Source organism: Asparagus officinalis, chromosome 5, assembly GCF_001876935.1.
Source record: "Asparagus officinalis chromosome 5, Aspof.V1, whole genome shotgun sequence".
Classification (NCBI taxonomy): domain Eukaryota; kingdom Viridiplantae; phylum Streptophyta; class Magnoliopsida; order Asparagales; family Asparagaceae; genus Asparagus; species Asparagus officinalis.
The window spans coordinates 106868443-106889686 of record NC_033798.1 but is presented as its reverse complement, the minus strand read 5'-3'; the positions used below and the strand labels follow the sequence as shown (position 1 = coordinate 106889686).

General features: G+C 39.0%; 1 protein-coding gene and 1 pseudogene across 2 annotated transcripts; one reads left to right on the top strand and one right to left on the bottom strand.

The window, feature by feature from the left end:
• On the top strand, window positions 286–1242 carry LOC109842315 (annotated as a pseudogene).
• Window positions 2541–9139, bottom strand: LOC109840550 (RNA polymerase II C-terminal domain phosphatase-like 4). 2 transcript variants are annotated; one of them, XM_020409234.1, is made up of 3 exons: window positions 9109–9139; window positions 8109–8173; window positions 2541–4303 (listed from the first exon to the last, which is right to left on the bottom strand). In XM_020409234.1, exon 3 carries the CDS (start codon window positions 4221–4223, stop codon window positions 2826–2828), a length of 1398 nt encoding a protein of 465 aa, XP_020264823.1. In that variant the 5' UTR covers window positions 4224–4303; window positions 8109–8173; window positions 9109–9139; the 3' UTR covers window positions 2541–2825. The 2 variants fall into 2 exon arrangements, with proteins under 2 accessions (XP_020264823.1, XP_020264821.1); XM_020409232.1 differs by lacking the exon at window positions 9109–9139 and adding an exon at window positions 8272–8447.

Genomic DNA, 21244 nt, shown 5'->3' with positions numbered 1-21244 from the left:
TGTTCTGTTCAATAGTCCAGTTTTACTTAGATTGGGTAGGTGGGTCAGGTCACCTCCCTAATTAAACATCAGACCTCAAGAAAACTCCTTTGCCACCCGAAAAACAAACCAGAGGAGACACAACAGCAGCACTCACTGACAGAAAAAGGACAAAATCCCACAGAATAAAAAGAGGGGTAGAGAAGGCCACCTCCTCTCATTGCACAAAAGCATCCACCACCAAAAATAATTCCCTCAAATCTTCACCTTTGTCTCTTTCGCTTTCTCATCATCATGAGGACCATCATGGCCAAATCCCCTCACGACTCATCCTTCTCCTTCTCAAGGCGCCACTTCATCAGACGTCGGAAGTTCACCGCGACTACGGCACCGACGCCGACGAGGAAACCCTCACCTTTCTCCTCTCTCCTGCCGCCGCCGCCGGCCGCGCCGACCAGAATGCGTTCCGACCCAAAGAAGATATCGGCCGTCGACCAAGTTCAGATCGCCTCTCCCCGGCGGGCGATCGCCGGAGAAGCCGGCCCTACGAAGGTCGCCGGAACCCTCTTCGCCCACCGCCGAGGCCACACCACTTCGCGTTCCAGCTCGACTCGAAATCGAACCCTGCAGTCCTAATCGAGCTCGCGATGCCACGAGCACCCTCGTCAAAGAGATGGCGTCGCGGCTCGTCAGGATCGCGCTCGAGTGCGAGCGTCGAGGCGGCTACGCCGGCGGAGCGGCGGCGGGAAGTCGAAGAGGCGGAAGCTGCTAGAGAGAGACAGCTGTGGAGCGGCTTACTGTATGGAAAGTGCGGTATGCGGTGAGGAGAGAGCTGTGGGGAGGAGGATTTTTTAGGGTTGAAGGCGGTGGAGCCGGTGACGATGGGGGCTGGGTTTTGCGCGGCGATGCGACGGCGCGGCGATGAGGGCGGAGATGATGTATATGAGGGCGAGGTTTGAGAGGGTTGTCGGGTCGAAGGATTCGGAGGCGTTCTACATGTTGAATCCTGATGGCAATTCTGGGCCTGAGCTCAGCATCTACTTGCTTAGAGTCTAGAGAGATGTAATGGGATTAATTTTGCTTTTTTTTTTTCGTTGGGTTGTTTTTAGGATTAATCACTTTGTTTTGGGGTTTTTTTTTTATTTTTTTTGTGGTTATAGTATGGATATTAAGTTGGAGGTGCATATGGGGGTGTTAATGTGTATAGTTTAGTTCTGTGTTTTCTGAAGGTGAGGGAATGTTAAGGTAATGTTTCATCTTTTATTATGATTCAAGCAATTTTACTTAAATTACTTTAGCTTTTTAATCGTTACTATTGAATTACTCGAAAGACAATTGTACAGTTGATGAATTATTATCCCCACCTTCTTGTATGTTTTACGTACTTTTTCACCCCTCATAATATATGCATAGTCCTTGTACAAGGATCACTGTTTCGGTTGACCTAAAATTATAGCCCTGACTATACTTTAATTCGTAAACATGAGTTCTTTCAAAAAGAAAATATTTATAATCTGGCTGTGCGTAGCTAGTTATAAATAAATAAATAAATAATTGTAATTAAAAAGAGGCTGGGTAGTAGACATTGACCATAGATGATGGAAAATTTCATATACTCCAGGCTAGTCTTTAGAGTAATAATGAGAATGCAATTACCAATGAAAGATGAGTCGTAGCTCAATTATAATAAGAGCGCATGCTAATCAATAATCCACGTAGTTGTTGAAAATAAGGAGCTATATTAGTAGGTGGAATTATCAATTAACTCCGAATTGGCGCTTGTGGAGTGAAAGTGCTGCGTATTAAATTAAATTTCATGTCGAGACAAATAATGAAAAAGGTGGGCTTTGGTGCGTTTGCCTTTTCCATAAGAAGACTTGCTGGGCTACAAATTTGGATGTGGGTGACAACCAATAACTTGTTAATATCAACCTTTAGTTGTTCAGCAAATTCAAGATGATGTCACTCAAGATGTGTGAAAACGCCTCTCTTCTTGGTTTTTACTTTTTAGTTTTTACCCTTGCAAGTTTCTATGCCGATTAAAAAAAAAAAAATTTAACCAACAAGTTACCATGCGCTCTTACTTAAACTTTATTTATTGGGTTCATGTGCTGTTTAGCCGCGGATCACAATGCAAGACGAAAATACTCATGCATGCGTTCTTCCCCTTTGGACTATATGATCCGCATACTTCTTTCTTTTGATACAATTTCTCTGAAAGATGTGAAAGTTTAACAAACTCTGAAAGTTTGAACAATAAAGCGGTAACATGTGTGAAAGTTTCCCTAACCATTATGCCTAAATTTTAAAATTGTGATGAGAGTTGAAGATTATTCTGACATCGTCTTACAGGTTGAACATCTTTTTTATGGGCCAAAACCTAGACTAGATGTCAAAATATCCAAAATTACACTAAACTTCAAAGTAGTGGTGAGAGATGAGGGATGTTGTTTCAAATTCTAACACTATGAAATCCAAATGTAAAACAGTTCTATGAAAGCAAAATATAAACAGTTCTATGAAAGCAATTACATAAATTGTAGCAATAATCAAACTGAGCATTACCAAGAAAATGTTAAAAATACCATCTAGACAACAAATTTACAATGTGTACGTATGCAAATCCACAGGAACAGAATAATAGCTCAACTATCAAAATCCTGGGGATAAAATTGATATGGATTGGCTTTCCAATCTATCTAACAACAACACAATAGTTTATTTCAAGATTTACAAAATAAAGTCGCAACTTCTAAAAAGTTGATTATAGCTACTAAGCTGAGCTAACACAGCAGCTAGAGAAGTAGAACGTAGAAATTACCCAACCAACAAGGATTGATATTGTATCAATCCGGCGGATTCTTTGGAGAGCTGGTAATTTGAAAATCCTCCTCCCTTTGTCGACTCCATAAGAAATTTGCGGCTTCAATCCAATGCACATTCACTAAAAACTTCCCATTCTGCAAAGCCCAGCGAGCCTTTTCTGTAGTCTTATCAGTAGAAACTACATGAGTAACCGATGCATCCACCTCAGTCGAGCAAATAGCCCCCAGTTGTTGAGCCAATTTCCATATTGGCTGATCCTCAGCACGTGCACTTGATGGAAAAACACGGCTGAAAACAATCTTACATCCTTGCAATATCTCCTGTCTTATAAGTTTAAGCACTTTCCTTACGTCTCTTGATGATAACTCTGTTATATCTTTAGCTGAGAGCTTCTTTTCGAGAAATGCATCAAAAAACATTTGATGAGCACGCTTGAGAACGTTGAGAACGATAGAAAGTATGCCATCTGATTCACTTTCATCTTTCTTCGTTTCTGATAATGATTTGGTACTAAAACCAAATTGGCGACGGCTTGATGCAAAGAAATGATATCTTTCCATCAGAATTAGATTTTCTTTATGCCTCTGCCACACGATCTCTGTGTCATCCATAATAAGTACAAGGCTTTCTGCTCCTAAAACTACATCAAGGCCTTTCTGATGTCTTTTAGTACAATCAGCATTTGAAATTATCCTATTGTCGAAGTAAACTTTATCAGGATCCAGGATCTTGGCTATTTCTAGCGCGTAAGCGCGGTCAGCCATAGTGTATATATAAATTTCGAACATTTTAGTTGCTTCTTCTAAAAAAGTACGGACGAACGGCCTCAGCTTTGTTAATAGATGCATACCAGGCAATTCAAATATGCTTCTATCTGCATCGGCTTGCATGGATAGAGCCTGATGTCTCAAATATTCTTCTTCAGCAGAGATTTCTACAAGTCTTGCTGAATTGAGTACAGTGTGATCCAAATCTAAGATCAATATCAACTTTTTTGCTTCCAGTAAGTTCTTCAGATCAACTCCACGCAGTCTATCAATTTCCTTACTGTTCAGCCTCAAATCCTTATGAATGTAACCAAAGGCTACCCCAGATTCATCCTCTTCGATCTGTCCACATCTCATGCACATACCTTTAATAAAACCAGGATGTGGAGGGCATATATCCTCATCCATAGGTTCTGATGAAGTGTTTACATTTGAGCCTTCAAGCTCTTTTGTAGGTTCTAAATCTTCCACCTTTTGCCTTTTAGCACTCGGCTCTTGAAAGTCTTCTTCATCATCATCATTTTCTTCATCATCCTGATCCTCATCAGGAGAAGTGTCAGAAGAAGCTACGTCCAACTCTGCATCAAGAAATGCAGCGAAATCGTCGCTGCTGCTTGATGAATGCACGGGAGATTCTGCTGCCAAACTCATGCTTGAAGCATTATAATTCCACTGTGATCAATGAAGCAGCCAGACTGGCTGACACTGCTTAATAGGTGTTGCTAGAGAATCTGTTATCATGAGCAGATGTCAGCTGGAAAGGACTTGTTGGAGTTGAAGTATGGTTGTTGAAAAGAAACAAGAGGCTCAAGGAAATAGATACCAGCTTGATTTACTACATGTTATGAAACTTAATATATAGTCAAGATGGGCAATTTACAGTCGACAATAACATGAGATAAAGCACGAGACTCCTATCTCTGGCATGAGTATTAATCACGTCAAGAAATAAATACTGATAGAAAAACTGAATCAAACCGTTATGAAATTTTTCAAAACAAAGGAAGAGTAAGCGGGGTATGGGGGTGGTTCCTAAAAGATTTACTAGGTTTTTTTTTTCAAATATATGCCCAATGAAATTAGCATTTTTCTTATTAATCCTTCATGAAGTACTAACTGCATCCATACCTTTAAAGAAATATTAAATTTATACCTATACTCAAGGTTGTGAAAAGCGGAAAACGGAGGGAAGCGGTGAGGCACCGCGCAGGCTTTTTCTGGTTTTAACAGCAAAAAAGGGCAAAAAGTGTTAAGTAAAAAAAGCGATCCAATTTATATATGTATAAATATAGAGGAGAGGATTGCGAGAAGTAAGTGGCTTCGACTAGACAAGGAGGCGGAGGAGCTTTGACAGGAAATGGTGATGTTGATAGTAAGCTTTGGTTGGTGATGGTAAGCTTTAATGAGGAGCTCAAGAGAAGGTGACGTTGACGTTGTGATGGTGAAGATGGAGCTTGTTGGAGAAGAATTTGGGGGCGGATTATGTGGCGGGAGCAGAGTTGGCTGAAGGCAATGGATTAGGTGGCTGTAGCGAGAGTCAGGGTTAGGATTTGTTTTCATCTCGAGTCACAGAAGCGGAGACTGGGATGAGAAGTAGAGATTTCTGCTTAAGAGAATGGGCCAGGATCGGGTTTTACCCTAGGGTATAATATAAACTCGTATTTTACTTTTTCAAAGCGTTGTTAAGCACTTTTTAGTGTTTTTAAGCGCTTCACAATGCTTTTACGAGCTTTCTATCACGTTTTCGAGCAGAATGCACCACGCCCACTTTGATTGGCCGCTTTTAATGAAAGCGGAGCAGTGAGGCACCGCTTCCACCTTGCGAAGCACATAAGCATCAAAAGCGGGGCTTTTTTCAACACTGCCTATATTATGCATTAGATGCATAAATATCCATTAGTTAAACCCGGGCTCACCCTATTTCCTTTTCACTAAATATAAGAAATTTAAATTTAAGAAGTATGGTTAGCTAGAATCCTAGATTAATAGAAGAAAGATTTCGGTTATAATTTCCTTAACTCACTTTGTTATGACGATTTCGGTTATAATTTCCTTAACTCACTTTGTTATGACGATTTCGGTTATAATTTCCTTAACTCACTTTGTTATGACGATTTCGGTTATAATTTCCTTAACTCACTTTGTTATGACGATTTCGGTTATAATTTCCTTAACTCACTTTGTTATGACCCTTTCGGCGTCATTATTATCATATTATAGATCAAATTCAGAAAAGTTTGCATAATGGTCACGTGCCCCTAGACTTTACATAATGATTAAAATTCTAATCCTTACATTATGTAAAGCACCATCAAAATATCACATTAATTATCATTACTATAAAGTTATAAATATTAATCTAACATATCTAATAACAAAAAATGACTTTATGTAGATTTAATTAATGATTTGGGTTTAGTCAGAGATTTAATAGGTTTCGATGGGTGTGCATGCAATTAGTACTTTAGAAGGATAAACAAACAAAATGTGGAGATTTATAGAATAATAATATATGTGCCACAAAAGTCCAACTTAATATACTTACTTTATTTGGCTATGAGGAAAGCTGGGCCTGTCATTTTGAGGTGCATTGGAGATTGTAGATTTTTGCTTCCAATTAATAGGTTTCCATATGAATTTCCAATTACCATTGTTTTAAATATCCCCAACATGGCCTGATATATCCCCCGATATATCCTTTTACAGGGCTTGCCGCAACCGATATGGTCTTTAAATATCCTTTTCCGCTTTTTGGCTATTTTGAGTGATAAATCCCCGATATGGCCGATATATTAGCTCTTTAAATATCCTTTTCCGCTTTTTGGCTATTTTGAGTGATAAATCCCCGATATGGCCGATATATTAGCCGATATGTGGACCAATATATCTTTTTATATAGCTTGTTGCAAAATAATATACCGTGTTTGGAATTTTTGGACAAGATATCAAGATTTCCCTATTATATCAAATGACATTTTGCCCTAAAAAAAGCTGATCGAATGTTGCAACGTTGTTTTGCACTTTTGTTTATTTTAGAAGGTTGATTAGTGATCCTAAACATATATTATTCATATTTTGTATGCTTAAATTTCATTACATATGTTGAGATTATATTTTAATGCATTATACTATGTATGTGTTGAGATTATATTTTAATGCATTATACTATGTATGCAAACATTCATTATGACATTCCGATATTTACCAAATATCCCCGATATTTCCCCGATATCCGCAATCCGATATGAATTTTGACCATCTGATATTTTCCCGATATCCGATATTTAAAACCTTGCCAATTACTTTAGGTTGCATTTGGGTGAGATTTGGAGGTAGATTTGAAATCTAGGATTTGAACTCCAAATTTTGGTAAATCCCTTGTTTGGATCTCTTAATTAAATTCAAGGATTTAAAATCTTTGATTTAAAATCTAGTGTTTGGATACACTTTATAATACATGAATTTGGATTAGAAATGCATGTTTAGAGAAAATATACTCTTATACATGAATTTGTATCTGAAATACATATTTAAAGAAAATATACTCTTTCTCTCTCACCCCCTCTTCTTTAAATCAAATGCAATACTTAAAACCACTTGCTCTCTCAACCCCTCTTCTTTATATCAAATGCAATAGTTAAGACCACTTCATATGACATAAGCTAGGTAAGCCGTATCCGTGTCCGACACTTCCCATATTTGTGTCTGTGTTCGACACTCCTTGGACAATTCTTGAATACATTTACTTAGACGTGTACTCATTATATAACATGTTTTAGTTTAAAAACTCATGATACACTTCTTGAATTTATCATACATTCAACCTCAAATTTATGCAACTTGTTAGTTTTGGGACATGTTTGTTTTTAGCACATGCCTAGTTCACAAATATGATTTTAAAGGGTTGTTTCGGTATCTAGTTAAAAAAAAAAATGAGCGGTTTTTCAATTTATAACCTGCTCAGTAATAGAAACATAAAAATGGTATAACGTATTTAGTTCTCACAACATGTGAATAAAAAACAATATCAATCTCATATAGATTATTAATTTTAATATGTATGTTCGCACTTGCACCCTTATCCGTGTAACATGGGACAAAAGTTATGTAGCACCTTGAAGGTAATGAAAAATGACAACAATTAAGCTTTGCCATCCGAACACTTCCAAGTTCACATTGCAACATGCATGCTAGTCAACAACATATATATTTATTACTAGAAGTTTCAACCTAAAGAAGATCTAAAATTCATAAACCACAACCTAACTTGTGAAAACATTTCAAGTGCCCTCAACTTTCAAAAATTATTAGAAAATATTAACTGCTTTCACAATGATAAATGCCCGCCTATCATTAATGCAGGCTTTGTCATGATATTGATAAATAAATAAAAAATTTAACCACCCAAAAACAAAGCAAACTATGAGCAAACCATAAAACATGATCTAAAGACATCACCATCTTATCCCAAATTTTGCAGATAATTAAGGTCACTCAATCAACTAAATCATGATTAAATAAAATATTGTTATATACCTGTGAGATTTGAGACTACAGAAGCTCCCTTTGCTCAAACAAAGAGGATTTCCCCAAAAATTTTCCTGGAATTGCAATCATTCACAACCATTAGCAGTAAGCATTATTAATTGCTAAGAAATTGGTCAAAAGCCCATCAAGATCACCAAACCCTAATGCATACCACAGACTAGAGAGTGGAGAGAGGAGATGTAAACCCTAGCGAGAGATCGAACAGTCCGATTAGGGTTAACAGCGGACTCTTGAGAGGGGTATTAGGGCTCGAGAAGAGAGAGAGAGAGAGAGAGAGAGAGAGAGAGAGAGAGAGAGAGAGAGTTTTTTAACAGAGAAGAGGAATCGGGGGAAGAGAAGAGGAAAGAGAGAGAGAGAGAGAGAGAGAGAGAGAGAGAGAGAGAGAGAGAGAGTTTTTTAACAGAGAAGAGGAATCGGGGGAAGAGAGAGAGACCGATCGCGATTTTGAGGGAGAAGAGGAATCGGGGGAAGAGAGAGAGACCGATCGCGATTTGAGAGAGAGAGAGAGAGAGAGGAGAGAGAGTGTGTGTGTTTTTTTTTTAACAGAGGAGGAATCGGGGGAAGAGAGAGAGACCGATCGCGATTTTGAGGGAGACGAGGAATCGGCGTCGGGATTTGAGGGAATACCCAGGGTTGTAATTTGAAATCCAAGGTTTTAGGGCTTCAGATGCTAGTTGTAAAATATATTTGGTTTGAATGAAATCCGAGTCCAAGCTGAAGCCCAAACATGAGTTTATATCTGAAATACCCTACATTTTAAAGCATGGGCCCAAATTTAGGTCCCAATCTGTAAAACTTTCATCTTTCTAATCTCCAGTAAAAGATTTAAGTTCCCAAAAACGCTGACTCCCAATTCAGAGAATCCATAGTGTTGGGGGGGGGGGGGGGGGGGGTGGGGGTCCATTTGCAATTGCTATCTAAACTTAGCTGAAAATTTATCCTACTATGTTAAACTCAAACAAGAAGTGATTTTGCTAAGTGTGATTACCAGGTAAAAGCTAGGGTTTTTTTATCGTCGTCGTCCTCGTCGCGGTATTATTAGGGCAAAAGAGGAGAGACGGGGAAAAGACGAAATTATAATTTTTATGTAGTTGGGTTTAAAATTGTTGGGCAAGGAGTCTGTAGGCCCAATATTTTCAATGACGCGTACTTAGTAAGGACCAAGCCCAGCCCAAGCTCTAGACCAAGCCCAATGCTAAACTAGTATCCTTGTAAGAGAGAATAAAAAGCTTATTATAACGTGAAAATCAATAATAGAAACATAGTAGTAATTAGAACATAAGACATGATAAAATTTAAAATTTTCAAATGTAATATGGTTTATTTCAGTTTAATACCTTAAGGTTTCATTGATTTCTAGTTTTGATACACTGAAGTTAAACTTGACCCGAAAAAATGCCCACAAGTTTTCACCACTTCTAACTTTAATACTTCTGTTTTTGTCTGTGGATAATTTTTTCCCAAGTGGTGCCTTTGTTGCAGTCTAATGTCAAATTTAAGTCACACAGTAAACAAGTGGATTAATACTTTAATTTCAGTGACTTAGGTGTTAAATAGTTAAAGGAGGAACAAAGTCAATACGGTGGTGACGGGAGTAAAAGTCTAAATATTTTTATGTGGTCATCGCGTCGCGTGATTTAAACATAATTCTCACAGGTGATGTAAAGGGACATATTAAAGTCCAAATTAATGAAACTTTGGGTGCTTTTTGAGCAAATTTAAACTTTAAGGATATCAAAGTTCAAGTTGTTAGTTATTAAAGTGCACTTAACCCTATAGAAGATAGGAACAAACTTTTTATAAAATAAGTGTACTGAAGTAATAATAAGAAAAAGGTAGTATATATATTAAAATGGACATTAGTTAGTTTGATTAAAAATTAATAATATTAGTAAATAATAATGCCTTTCTTATAAGTTATCTTATTTTGTTAATAACCTAATACTATTATTTTAATAAAAACAGCACAAAATACAAATTTAATTTTCTTTTTCTTTTAACTGTCCATTTAGTTAGTATTCAAATTCAGCTCTACGTCTCAATAGTGCATTTCAAGAAGACTATAAATTAAGTGATTATACAATTATTTCGAGATGAGATCGTTTGGATTACACTGGGACTGGCCGACTGGGTCACTGAAATGTCATGTCATTACTCATTAGGGGTGGGGGATTCTTCTTTTCTGTTAAGGGCCTGTTCGTTTGTTTTCAAAAAAGCAAGAAATGGAAATGGAAATAGTGGAAATCTTAAAATAACCCATTTCTTCCATTTCCATCCCTAAAACTCACCCACAACATCCAATAAAATATTATTTTCATCCAACAACTTATCCATATCATCTAATAAAATATTATTTTCATCTAACCACTCATCCACCACATCTAATAAAATATTATTTTCATCTAACAACTCATCCATCACATCTAATAAAATATTATTTTCATCCAAACATCACTCAACTCATCTCTTTTTATTATTTCAAATCACTCACATCATCGAATAGAATATTATAACAATTCACCTCATCTCATTAACATTTCATTTCTTCCATTTCATCCCAAAAAGTTGTGAAAACACATTTCTTAATCTTTCTTCACATCAACCAATAATACAATGACAACTCATCTCATCTCATTTCATTTCTTATTTTTAAGAATGAACCGAACAAAAGAAAACAAGAAAACTACAGGAAATAGGTTTCTTATAATTCATTTCCTTATTTTTTTCGCCAACCGAACAACATCAAAACTAGTTTTCTTAAAAAATCACTCACATCATCCAATAATAATGTGACAACTCATCTCATCTCATCTCCATTTCTTTGATTTCCTTTTTTTTTAGCCAACCGAACACTCCAAAACAATTCTTCATTTTCCATTTCTTTGATTTCCCATTTTTTTTTTAAGGCAAACGAACAGGCCCTAAGAAAATAAGGTGTTTGGTAACTCCAGAAGATAAGATATTTGGTTATTCTAAATAAGAAAGTGTCAACATGACACCATTTTGAATGAAATATTATAAGTGGAAGCCTGCTTTAGTATAACTTAAAGAAGATATAAGAAACAACAGAAAAACAATTCCCCCCTTTTGTGTTTGAAACTGATGAATGTTTTGTCCTCAAATTTGTGGTGAGGATTGAACATCATAATTTGACATTGTAACGCGTCTTAAGAGTTGAGCTTCCTTTTTATGCACCAAAATGTACACTCATGCAACAACTGTTTGTGCATGCCACTCGCAATCCGATTTTTGTGCATGCTACTCGCAATCTGATGGCAATTGTTGGTCATCGACTGGTGTTCGATGCAAAAGTTGTTGTGCCTCGAGAATCCAAACCAATCGCCGAGAAAAGATAAACCAACAACCAAAATCAATAGCACAAACAATCAAACACCAGTTTTACGTGGTTCGGCAAGATGCCTATGTCTACGGGGCAAGGAGGGGGGAGTTTTCACTATTAGAAATCAAGAGGAACAAACTAGGGTTACAATCTCTCACCAAAACCCTCAACAACTCACTCTTAACATCTCCAATTGCTCCAACAATAGAAGCCCAAGAACTCACCCTCAATGGCTGCTAAAACCCCTTGCTTACAAACCCTAAAACCAAGTTTGGGTATTTATAGAAAACCCAAACGAAACGGGTCTGGAAAACAGACCCAGCCCAAAACCGCTTCGGCGGTCGACCGGCACGGTCGACCGCGATCCATCGCGGTCGACCGGGTCGGTCGACCGCCCTCCATCCAGCAGCAAGCCCAAAGTGACAACGGACTCCAATCACAACACGTCGAGATCCAAACGGGAGTGCGAACACTCAACCCCAAACCAACTGTGTCTACTCACCAAACAACTGAGCCTACACCGACTACACCAAATGCCTCACTTGCTGAGACCCAAATGGGAGTGCGAACACTCTCCCCAAATGTCGATGTCGCTCACCAAATCGGCTGCATCATAAAGACTGCCTACGTATCCTCTTGCCCAAGGAATCAAGCCTTCACGTAGTTCACCCTATGGGCCTCCAAAGGCCCTCAATCCAACCTGCGGCTGATAGCATCATCAACGACCCCAATCTGAAAACAATCCAACACCTCTACCTGAGATGTAACAATGGCCGTATCCAAAACATATCCATCAGCTGCATCCAAATCAACTACCTCATCATCTGCACCCATAAATAAATGACTCTCATGCTGTGCCACCTCAGCTGGAATCCCAACCAATGCAGAATGACCTGGAGTATGTGGGGAAATCCCCACCCAATGTGGAGTAGCATCAACCTCCACCCGCTGCGATATCCCTCTGACCTGATCAATACTCTCCACCTGCCGAGAGTCCAAAGTGACAAACCTGCTCAGACCAAACTCAGAAGCTCCCCACTGATAGCCGAACGAGCCTCTGAATCCCAAATGCGCAATCGGATCCAATCTCACATCAATGATGTGACCAAGTGCTGAGTAGCCAAATATCTGACGCCAACCAAAAACTGAAGCAACTCCACCAGATCTAACAACTCTATACGCAGCAGTCGGCAACCTCATAAGATGACCCAAACCTGTCGAAGCCTGAATACCAGATCCACTGCTTGACAACCAATGCCGATCCTCCTCTAGAAAAGAACGGCTCACTAAATCCGTCATCTCATCAAGTCGCCACACTGTCTCCTCTCCTCTGAAGTGTCTCCAACTGCCATGAGCTCGGCACCGATGCAAGAAAGGACTCCTACTAGAACAAGTACGACTGGTAACCTTTCTGCCCATACACCTCCTCCAACTATTACGGACTACTAGGGCTTTATACCAACGGGACTTGGTTGCAACCCAAATATGCCTAGTACTATCCCCAACATAGGAAACAAAATAACGATTACCTCCCACTGATGCATACATGGAAGGCCCCCCAATGCCTGACTGAACACCTCCAATAAGACCCCTCGATCGGTGGATAGAAGTGCTGAATTCCACCTCGGTCTCCTCGCTCATCCCAATTTGCTCACAGGACTTCAATCTGCAGGTCATAGCACTCCTCAACAATCTGTGTACGGCATAACCAATAATATATCCCAGCACCAAACAATGCCACAGTCTAGCCATAGAAGTAGTCAGCGCCCTATCAACTACCGTGCTCCCAAGCATATAATACAAGTTACTCCGCCTGACTCCCTTCATCACAATCATAGACCCCGATGTGACCTTCAAGCAAGAATCCGCCAAAGTCACCCTATAGCCTGATGCCTCCAATACCCCAAGTGAAATGATGTTCTTCCTCAGTTGAGGAACGAACCTCACATCAGCCAACTCCCGGATCATCCCGTCACTCATCCGAATCCGAACGATACCAATACCACCAATAGGGCATCTGTGATTATTACCCATGAGAACAGCATCCTCTCTTTCCAACTCCTAAAAGCTGGAGAATCAATCCCTTCTAGGGCATATGTGGTAAGTAGCACCAGAATCCAACATCCACTCGGTAAACTGAACTATTAGTCACAGTAAGGACGCATCAGCTCTGCATACCCATATACGATATGGATATTGAAGATGAAGATGATAGAAACATAAGCGCCAAGGAGGTGAATTCAACTCAAATTGGGTATGAGTCCCAAGATTGGCGTTTTCCTATCATTGACTACGTCCAATATGGTATTTTGCCAGAGGATGTAAACATCCACTCGGTGGAGTCGGCAACATCAACTGACGGAAGAGCTGGGCACGAATAGCCCGAAGAATCTGAAACATCGCCACTAGCCTTGGTAACATTTACCTCTGAAGCTTGAATAGTTTTCCCTTTATTCTTCACGGCTTGCAATTTTGGGCATTCGGCTTTCCAATGTCCATCCTCTCTACAAAAGGCACACTGATTCCTACCAACTGCAGGATGCCCCCCTCTAGACTGCGATCTTCTCCCACGGTTTGGACTTTTAGCTCTTGCAACCAATGCACCCGCAACCGGCTCGATGGAAGTCTCCTTGTCCTTCTTTCGAAGTTGATAGTTCACAAGGGCTGCGGTGACCTCACTATACGAAAGAGATGCCTTCCCATTAATAAGAGTGAGGACGAAGGTCTCATATTCCTCGTCGGGCAAGAAACTCAATAACAATAATGCTTTATCCTCATCTTCAACAATGACATCTACGTTCGCCAAATCTGCAAGTAGCTTCGTGTAGTGGTTCATGTGATCACTAATGGATGTCCCATTCTTCAATTGGAAGCGATAAAGCCTCCTCTTCAAATGCAAATGATTTTCCACGCTCTTTGTCAAATATTTGCCCTCTAGGACCTCCCAAATCTTCTTTGCCAAAGTTTCATTTATCACATCATATTTTAGATCTTGGGTAAGGCAAGACCTAATCACACCACACGCCGTTCTATTCATCTTATTCCAAACCTTTTCATCTATGTTGTCTGGTTTCCCATCCAACTCTAACATATCTTCCAAATTTTGCGCATTTAGCGCATCCATGGCTTCGCATCTCCAAAGTCCAAAATTATTTGTGCCGTTGAACTTTTCCACATCTATTTTCATAGAATGTATATTCAAACTTTGGACGGCCCTCACACTAGAAGAACCCTTCCCACTTTTATCTTTTCCGGCCATAATCTCAAAGCACACAAATAAACAATTGCGGAACAAATAGGAAATAGATCCAACTTGAAAAAGATAGAAACTCTACCACAAAGATCCCACCTTTATCACCAATCGAAGCTCTAGAAGAACTTCCCAACTGATCTACACCTCCCAAAAAAGCTCAAGCGTTGCCCGGAGCTCTGATACCACTTGTTGTGCCTCGAGAATCCAAACCAATCGCCGAGAAAAGATAAACCAACAACCAAAATCAATAGCACAAACAATCAAACACCAGTTTTACGTGGTTCGGCAAGATACCTACGTCCACGGGGCAAGGAGGGGGGAGTTTTCACTATTAGAAATCAAGAGGAACAAACTAGGGTTACAAATCTCTCATAAACCCTCAACAATCAACTCTCAATCTCTCCAATTGCTCCTAGAATAGAAGCCCAAAGAAAACTCTCTCAATCTGCTCAAATTCGTCCTTGCTCTTAACCCTAAAAAACACCCAAAGACCGCGGCGGTCGACCGCCACCAGAGCAGAAACATCTGCGGTCGACCGCGCCGGTCGACCGCCACCAACACCGAAGCCCAGTAAACCTTGTGCACGAATGCGGTCGACCACGCCGGTCGACCGCCACCCAATCTGCTGAAACCTGAACTTTCTGCCAATTCTACAAAAGTGTATTCTACGGAAGCGTTACCGAATACATCGGTTAGATGTCCTCCTTCGTAGACCATCAATCACCCAGCAATGTGGAAATTCTGAGAAACTACTTGTTAAAACATAAGAGAAAACAATAAACACCAAAAAAGAAACAAGAGCAAAGACACATATTTTACATGGATCAGCAATTGCTTGTGTTTATAGGAAGAGATATGAGTTTTCTTTATATAAGAGATTACAAAGATAAAATCTTTCTCGTAAGAGCTCCAAAAATTCCACAAGAAATTCTCTCTCAAACTCACCAAAAAAATTCTCTCAAAATCCTAGATTTCTCTCCTTAGTTCTCTCAACCTATCTTTTATAATTTGCAAATCTCTTTCGCTTCTTTTAACATTAGACATGGAAGACATCTTTTACAGACCCTAATATTAGATACATAACTCAATAGAAGTCCTAACCCGAATAGAGTTTCAAAGCAGACCAAAACTAGTCAAGTTGACCAGTCTAACCGACCGGTTAGCTGAATAAAGTTCCTGTCGGTCAAGACAATCTGTCTCGCCGCCTGTCGATGTTGTTTCGCCCTATTTCACGTCCCGCTTTGTTTTCGACTCTTATGTTATCTTCTAAAGCTGAAATACACTAATATATTTCCTTTGACTACACATTAAATACCCGACAAGTGACATTTGAATCAGATTATTGTGATGCTATCTTAATTCTCATGCACAATATCACTAGAGTGAAAAAATGCAAGTAGTGACTTCAATGAGCAAACTCTCTCCTAATCTTTAACCCAGTTCCACTTTAGACTTTTTGGTGCAATTTTTAAAAAAAGGCTCCACGGATTTTATGTGATCTAGCTACTGTTGCATCCAGCGGAAGCAGACTCAATTCACAACAAGTCGGTAAGCAACGAACAAAGAATACCACGAGCACAATTCACAATGAAACGACCAAAACCAATCACAAACACATAGAATTACGTGATTCGGTAAATTTCCAACATCCATGGAGAGAGGATGGGGAGATTTCACTATATGGAGGAGAAACACAATGGGTTACAATTGTCAAACACTCACAATAACCCTAACCAACAAGATCTCACTCCCTCTCAAAGTGCTCAAAACAACCTCTTTTCTCTGATTAAAAACCCTAACAAACGTGTTACTATTTATATAAACACCCAAATCCAAAACAGGCTAGGAACCTACTATCGGTCGATTGATGAAGCTTCATCAGTCAACCGATAGGTATTCATCGGTCGACCGACAAGGCATCATTAGTCGACTGTCCAGTGGAAATTTTTAGTTTCTATAGTGTGCAAGTTATTGATCGACTGATCTAAGAAACCAGTCGACCTACCAGATCTATTTTACCAGCTTTGAATTTTTCCTGTATTTGCACCCTCTTGCAATAATTCTCTTCCTCGGCGAAGTGTTCCCAAAACTGAGCCGACACCAACACGAGCACCAATGCGTCGTTTCTCCAAATCCAACTGCACCAATATGGTTGCCTACGTACCACCTCTCCTAAGGGATCAAGCCTCCCGTAGTTCCTCCCAATGGCCTTGACAGGCCTAAACAAGTGTAAATTTGCAACAAGTTTCCACAGTGGTCGAACTTGCTGCTAGGGACCACATTTGTGAGCATATCTGTTAGATTGCCTTTTGTGTGAATTTTCACAAGCTCCACATCCCCATCTTTAAGAACATCCTAGACAAAGTGATAGTGAACATCGATGTACTTCATTCTCGCATGAAAAACTTGATTCTTCGCCAAATAGATAGTACTCATGCTCTCACAATGAATGGTGACAGATCGCTACGAAACACCAAGATCCTCCAAAAGTCCTTGAAGCCAAATTACCTCATTAATAGCCTTTGTAATCACCATATACTTGAAAGTACCCTAATACAACTAGGAAAGAACCCTAGAGGGGGGGGTGTGGATATGGTTTATGCTAATCTAATCTGATTTAATGCTAATTAAAAACTTATAAAAAATATCCTAGCAAATAAGATATGCAATGAGATATATACAAGGATAAGCAATATAAACAAGGGTAAACAAATGGTGCAAACAATATAGTGGACAAATTAAATAATGAGACAATGGCGATATGAGCAACGAGCACAAGTATAAATGAACGCCAATGCAAACTCAAATACAATCAAATGATCACGGAGTTCGGACCTTCCGTCCTACGTCTCTGCTCCCCACTCCCGGGGAGAAATCCACTACACAACCGGGTTTTCAACGCTCACCCGAATAACGTTTACACCTCACAATGTCGGTTTTCAACGTTTACCAACAACGTCCACAACTATACACTCGGTTTTCTAGCTAACCGAAAACTTTACAACACTCACAATATAACTACACTAAATACCACCTTAAGTGTTGGTCTCTAGCCCGTCTCCCTCAAGTGTTAGGAATTATAACATCTCTCTAGGCATTACCACCTATCCTACTCCTCTTAGGACGATCCCGTCTCTCACCACACACTCCTCTCGGTGTACTAGTGCAATACAAAGTGAACCTCATAATTAAGTACTCAAATCAACAAATGATTTGTTCTCTAAACAAGGTGAGAACACAATATAACCTCACACTCTAAGTCACAAACCCACAACCCAAATTATACTATGAATGTAAATACAATAAGCTCAATAGGTTGTGTGTGAACAAAGAGATAAATAAATAAAAATTAAGCTCAATGTAAATCTAGCTTATGGAAATTAAGTTCAAACATATAAATTGCTAGAAATAGAGTTTAGAAAAACTTCTCTATAGATCAAGAGAAAGAGGGAGAAGAGTTGGATGCTCAAACACAATAAATGATCTCCACTTGCTCTTGTAAAATTCTCTTCACAAACAAAACTCTTAAACTCTCTTTTAAACAAACTAAAACAAACTTTAAACCCTTGTTAAACTTGTTTAAAACATTCTTGGTTATATATATAGAGCTGGGCATAAGGGGGTATTTATAGGAAACCCCAAAGATCAAGAAACCCCAACAAAAAGACTAAAAAACTAAAACATGACAAAGACTGAACAAACTAGCCGTTATGCCATCAGTCGACTGATGAGCTGACCGTTAGAGGCATTTTCTAGCTCATCAGTCAACTAACGACCTTATCAGTCGACTGGTGATCTTATCAGTCAACTGGTTAGTCGACCAAAATAAAACAAAAACTTTTTGACATTCCAGGTAATTTCTTCAGTCGACTCATCAGTCGACTGATGTCATCAGTCGACTGATAACAGGTTATCAGCCTGTTTTGAAACAAAAATCTAATTTTCAAACTACCTTTAAAAATAGCAAATAAAATCATAAAAATATAAAATTTTAGAAAATGATTGTAGACATGATAATAAACATGCTACAAAAACTGATTTTTAAAAAAAAACTCCCAAAAGATAAATCTCTTCATTTTACAAAATAGTCCAAAACATGTAAATGAAAAACACTTGTTTTTGACATTGGACATAAACCATGTTTTGAAACTTTATAAACTGATTTTATAGACTTAATAAAAGATGTATGTTATGATTGTTAAGTCTATAAACTAATAACTCAATACTATGCAAAAATGAGGTTTTGTACAATATGCATTTAACAAATATGAAACATGTATATATATATATACATAGAAACCAAATAAAATATGTGTGTATATGATATTGAGCTTAGAGTACTTAACACACATAATATAAAACTTAAACTAAATTACCCAAGCTTGATGAATATCTTCAATGAGCTCGACTTGATAAACTTGCGGATGAAGCTTGAACTTAGATCTTCAACTTGAATTACATAGGCTTCAACCACTATTCTGCCAACCTCTATTAGATATGATCGTGAATGCTTGATTCCATCCATCCTCCAACTTATTATTTGCCCAGAATAAATACAAAACACAAATACTAGACAAACAATATTAGTTATAAATTGTTTGTTAAACATCATTAAAACAAAAGGACCTAATAATACTCTGTCTCTGTTGTCGACAAAACAACTGTAGACTGCAAGGTGCATCTCCAACACACCGGCGCATGGGTCAAAGTGAACACATACCCCGTCGTCGACCGATGCTTATTCAAATCTCCAACATAGTCTGAATCGACGTATCCAATGCACAATTGCCCACCACTAGTGTCCCGCTTAAACATCAAACCAACATTGAGAGTACATTGAATGTACCTTAAAATCTACCTCATGACATCCTAATGACCCGGACTTGGGTCATGCATGTATCGTGAAACCATGCTAACTGTCTATGATAGATCCGGTCTTGTACATACCATTGCTTACATTAAACTTCCCACTGTGCTTGCATAAGGAGTCTTCAACATCAACTCTCTATCTTCAATTAACTTTGGTGAAAGATCAGGTGAAAGCTTCAAATGGGCTCCCAAAGGTACACTGACTGACTTTGTCTCTATTTTAATATTTAATCGTTGTAACACCTTCTTCAAATAAGCCATCTGTATTAAACAAATTTTGTCATTATCTCTATCTCTACCAATCTCCATCCCCAAAATACGCTTTGCTTCACCCAAATCCTTTATCTCAAACTCATTTGAAAGCTGTATCTTCAATTCATCTATGGTGGATCTGGAAATGGAAGCAACCAACATGTCATCGACATAAAATAACAAATAAATATACACATCTCCATAAAGCTTGTGATAGTACACGTGAGGATCAAACTGGCTCCTAATGAATGATTTGTCGATCATAAACCCATCAAATCGCCTATACCATTGTCTTGGAGATTGTTTCAACCTGTATAGCGACTTCTTCAATCTACAAACCAAAATTTCCTTCCCTGCAGCTCGAAACCCCAATGGCCGAGTCGTATAATTTTCTTCATCAATATCACCATAAAGAAATGTCATTTTCACATCCAATTGATCTAATTTCAAACCATAATGTGCCACCAAAACTAGTAAGATCCGAATAGAAGAGTGCTTCACCACCGTAGAGAAGACTTCATTGAAATCAATACCTTCTTCATGTGCATAACACTTCGCTACCAACCTAGCTTTGAATCTCACTGGAGTGTCTTGAATGCCCTCCTTCTTGGTATGCATTAATTTACAACCAATCGCCTTCCGTTCTTTTGGAAGCTCGACAAGCTCTCATGTGTCATTCTTCTAAAGAGACTCCATCTCTTACAGCATAGCTTCCTGCCACATATCAGTCTCACAACTCTGTTCAGCCTCTTTGAAGGTAGTAGGAACCATCTCATCGACACTCTCCACCGGAAGTGCATAAGCAACCACTGTATCTGTATACCTCGCTGGCAACCGTATGTCTCTCCTGGGTCTCCAAACTGCAATAGAATCCTGAACCAGAGCCGTTGGTCCCTAATCATACTCTGTTGTACTTGTATCCCTTAAATCATCACTGTGCTCACCTAGCGTCACCTCAGTCGGCACTCTAATAGATAAGGTCTCATCTGAATACTGTAGAGCTGCATCAATCTCTACCATCTACAATGTCTCTCATGTCGGGGTACTCTCCACCTGATGAGAGCTGGGAGGCTTTAAGAGTGAAGCCTCATCAAAAGTGACGTCTCTGCTCAACACAATCTTTTTATCAACTGGATTCCAAAGCTTGTATCCTTTCACACCATGCTTAAAACCCACAAAGATGACCTTCCTCGCTTGAGGTTTCAACTTATCAGTTTTGACATGATAAAATACAGGGCACCTCAAAAACCTTGAGCTGATCATAGTCATGTGTTGGTTCTCCCGACCACATCTCCATAGGGGTCTTCCCCTCTATCGCAGATGAAGAAAACCTATTAATGAGGTGGCTCACATATGTAAGTGCATCAGCTCAAAAGATCTTCTCTAAACCACTCTGCGATAACGAACATC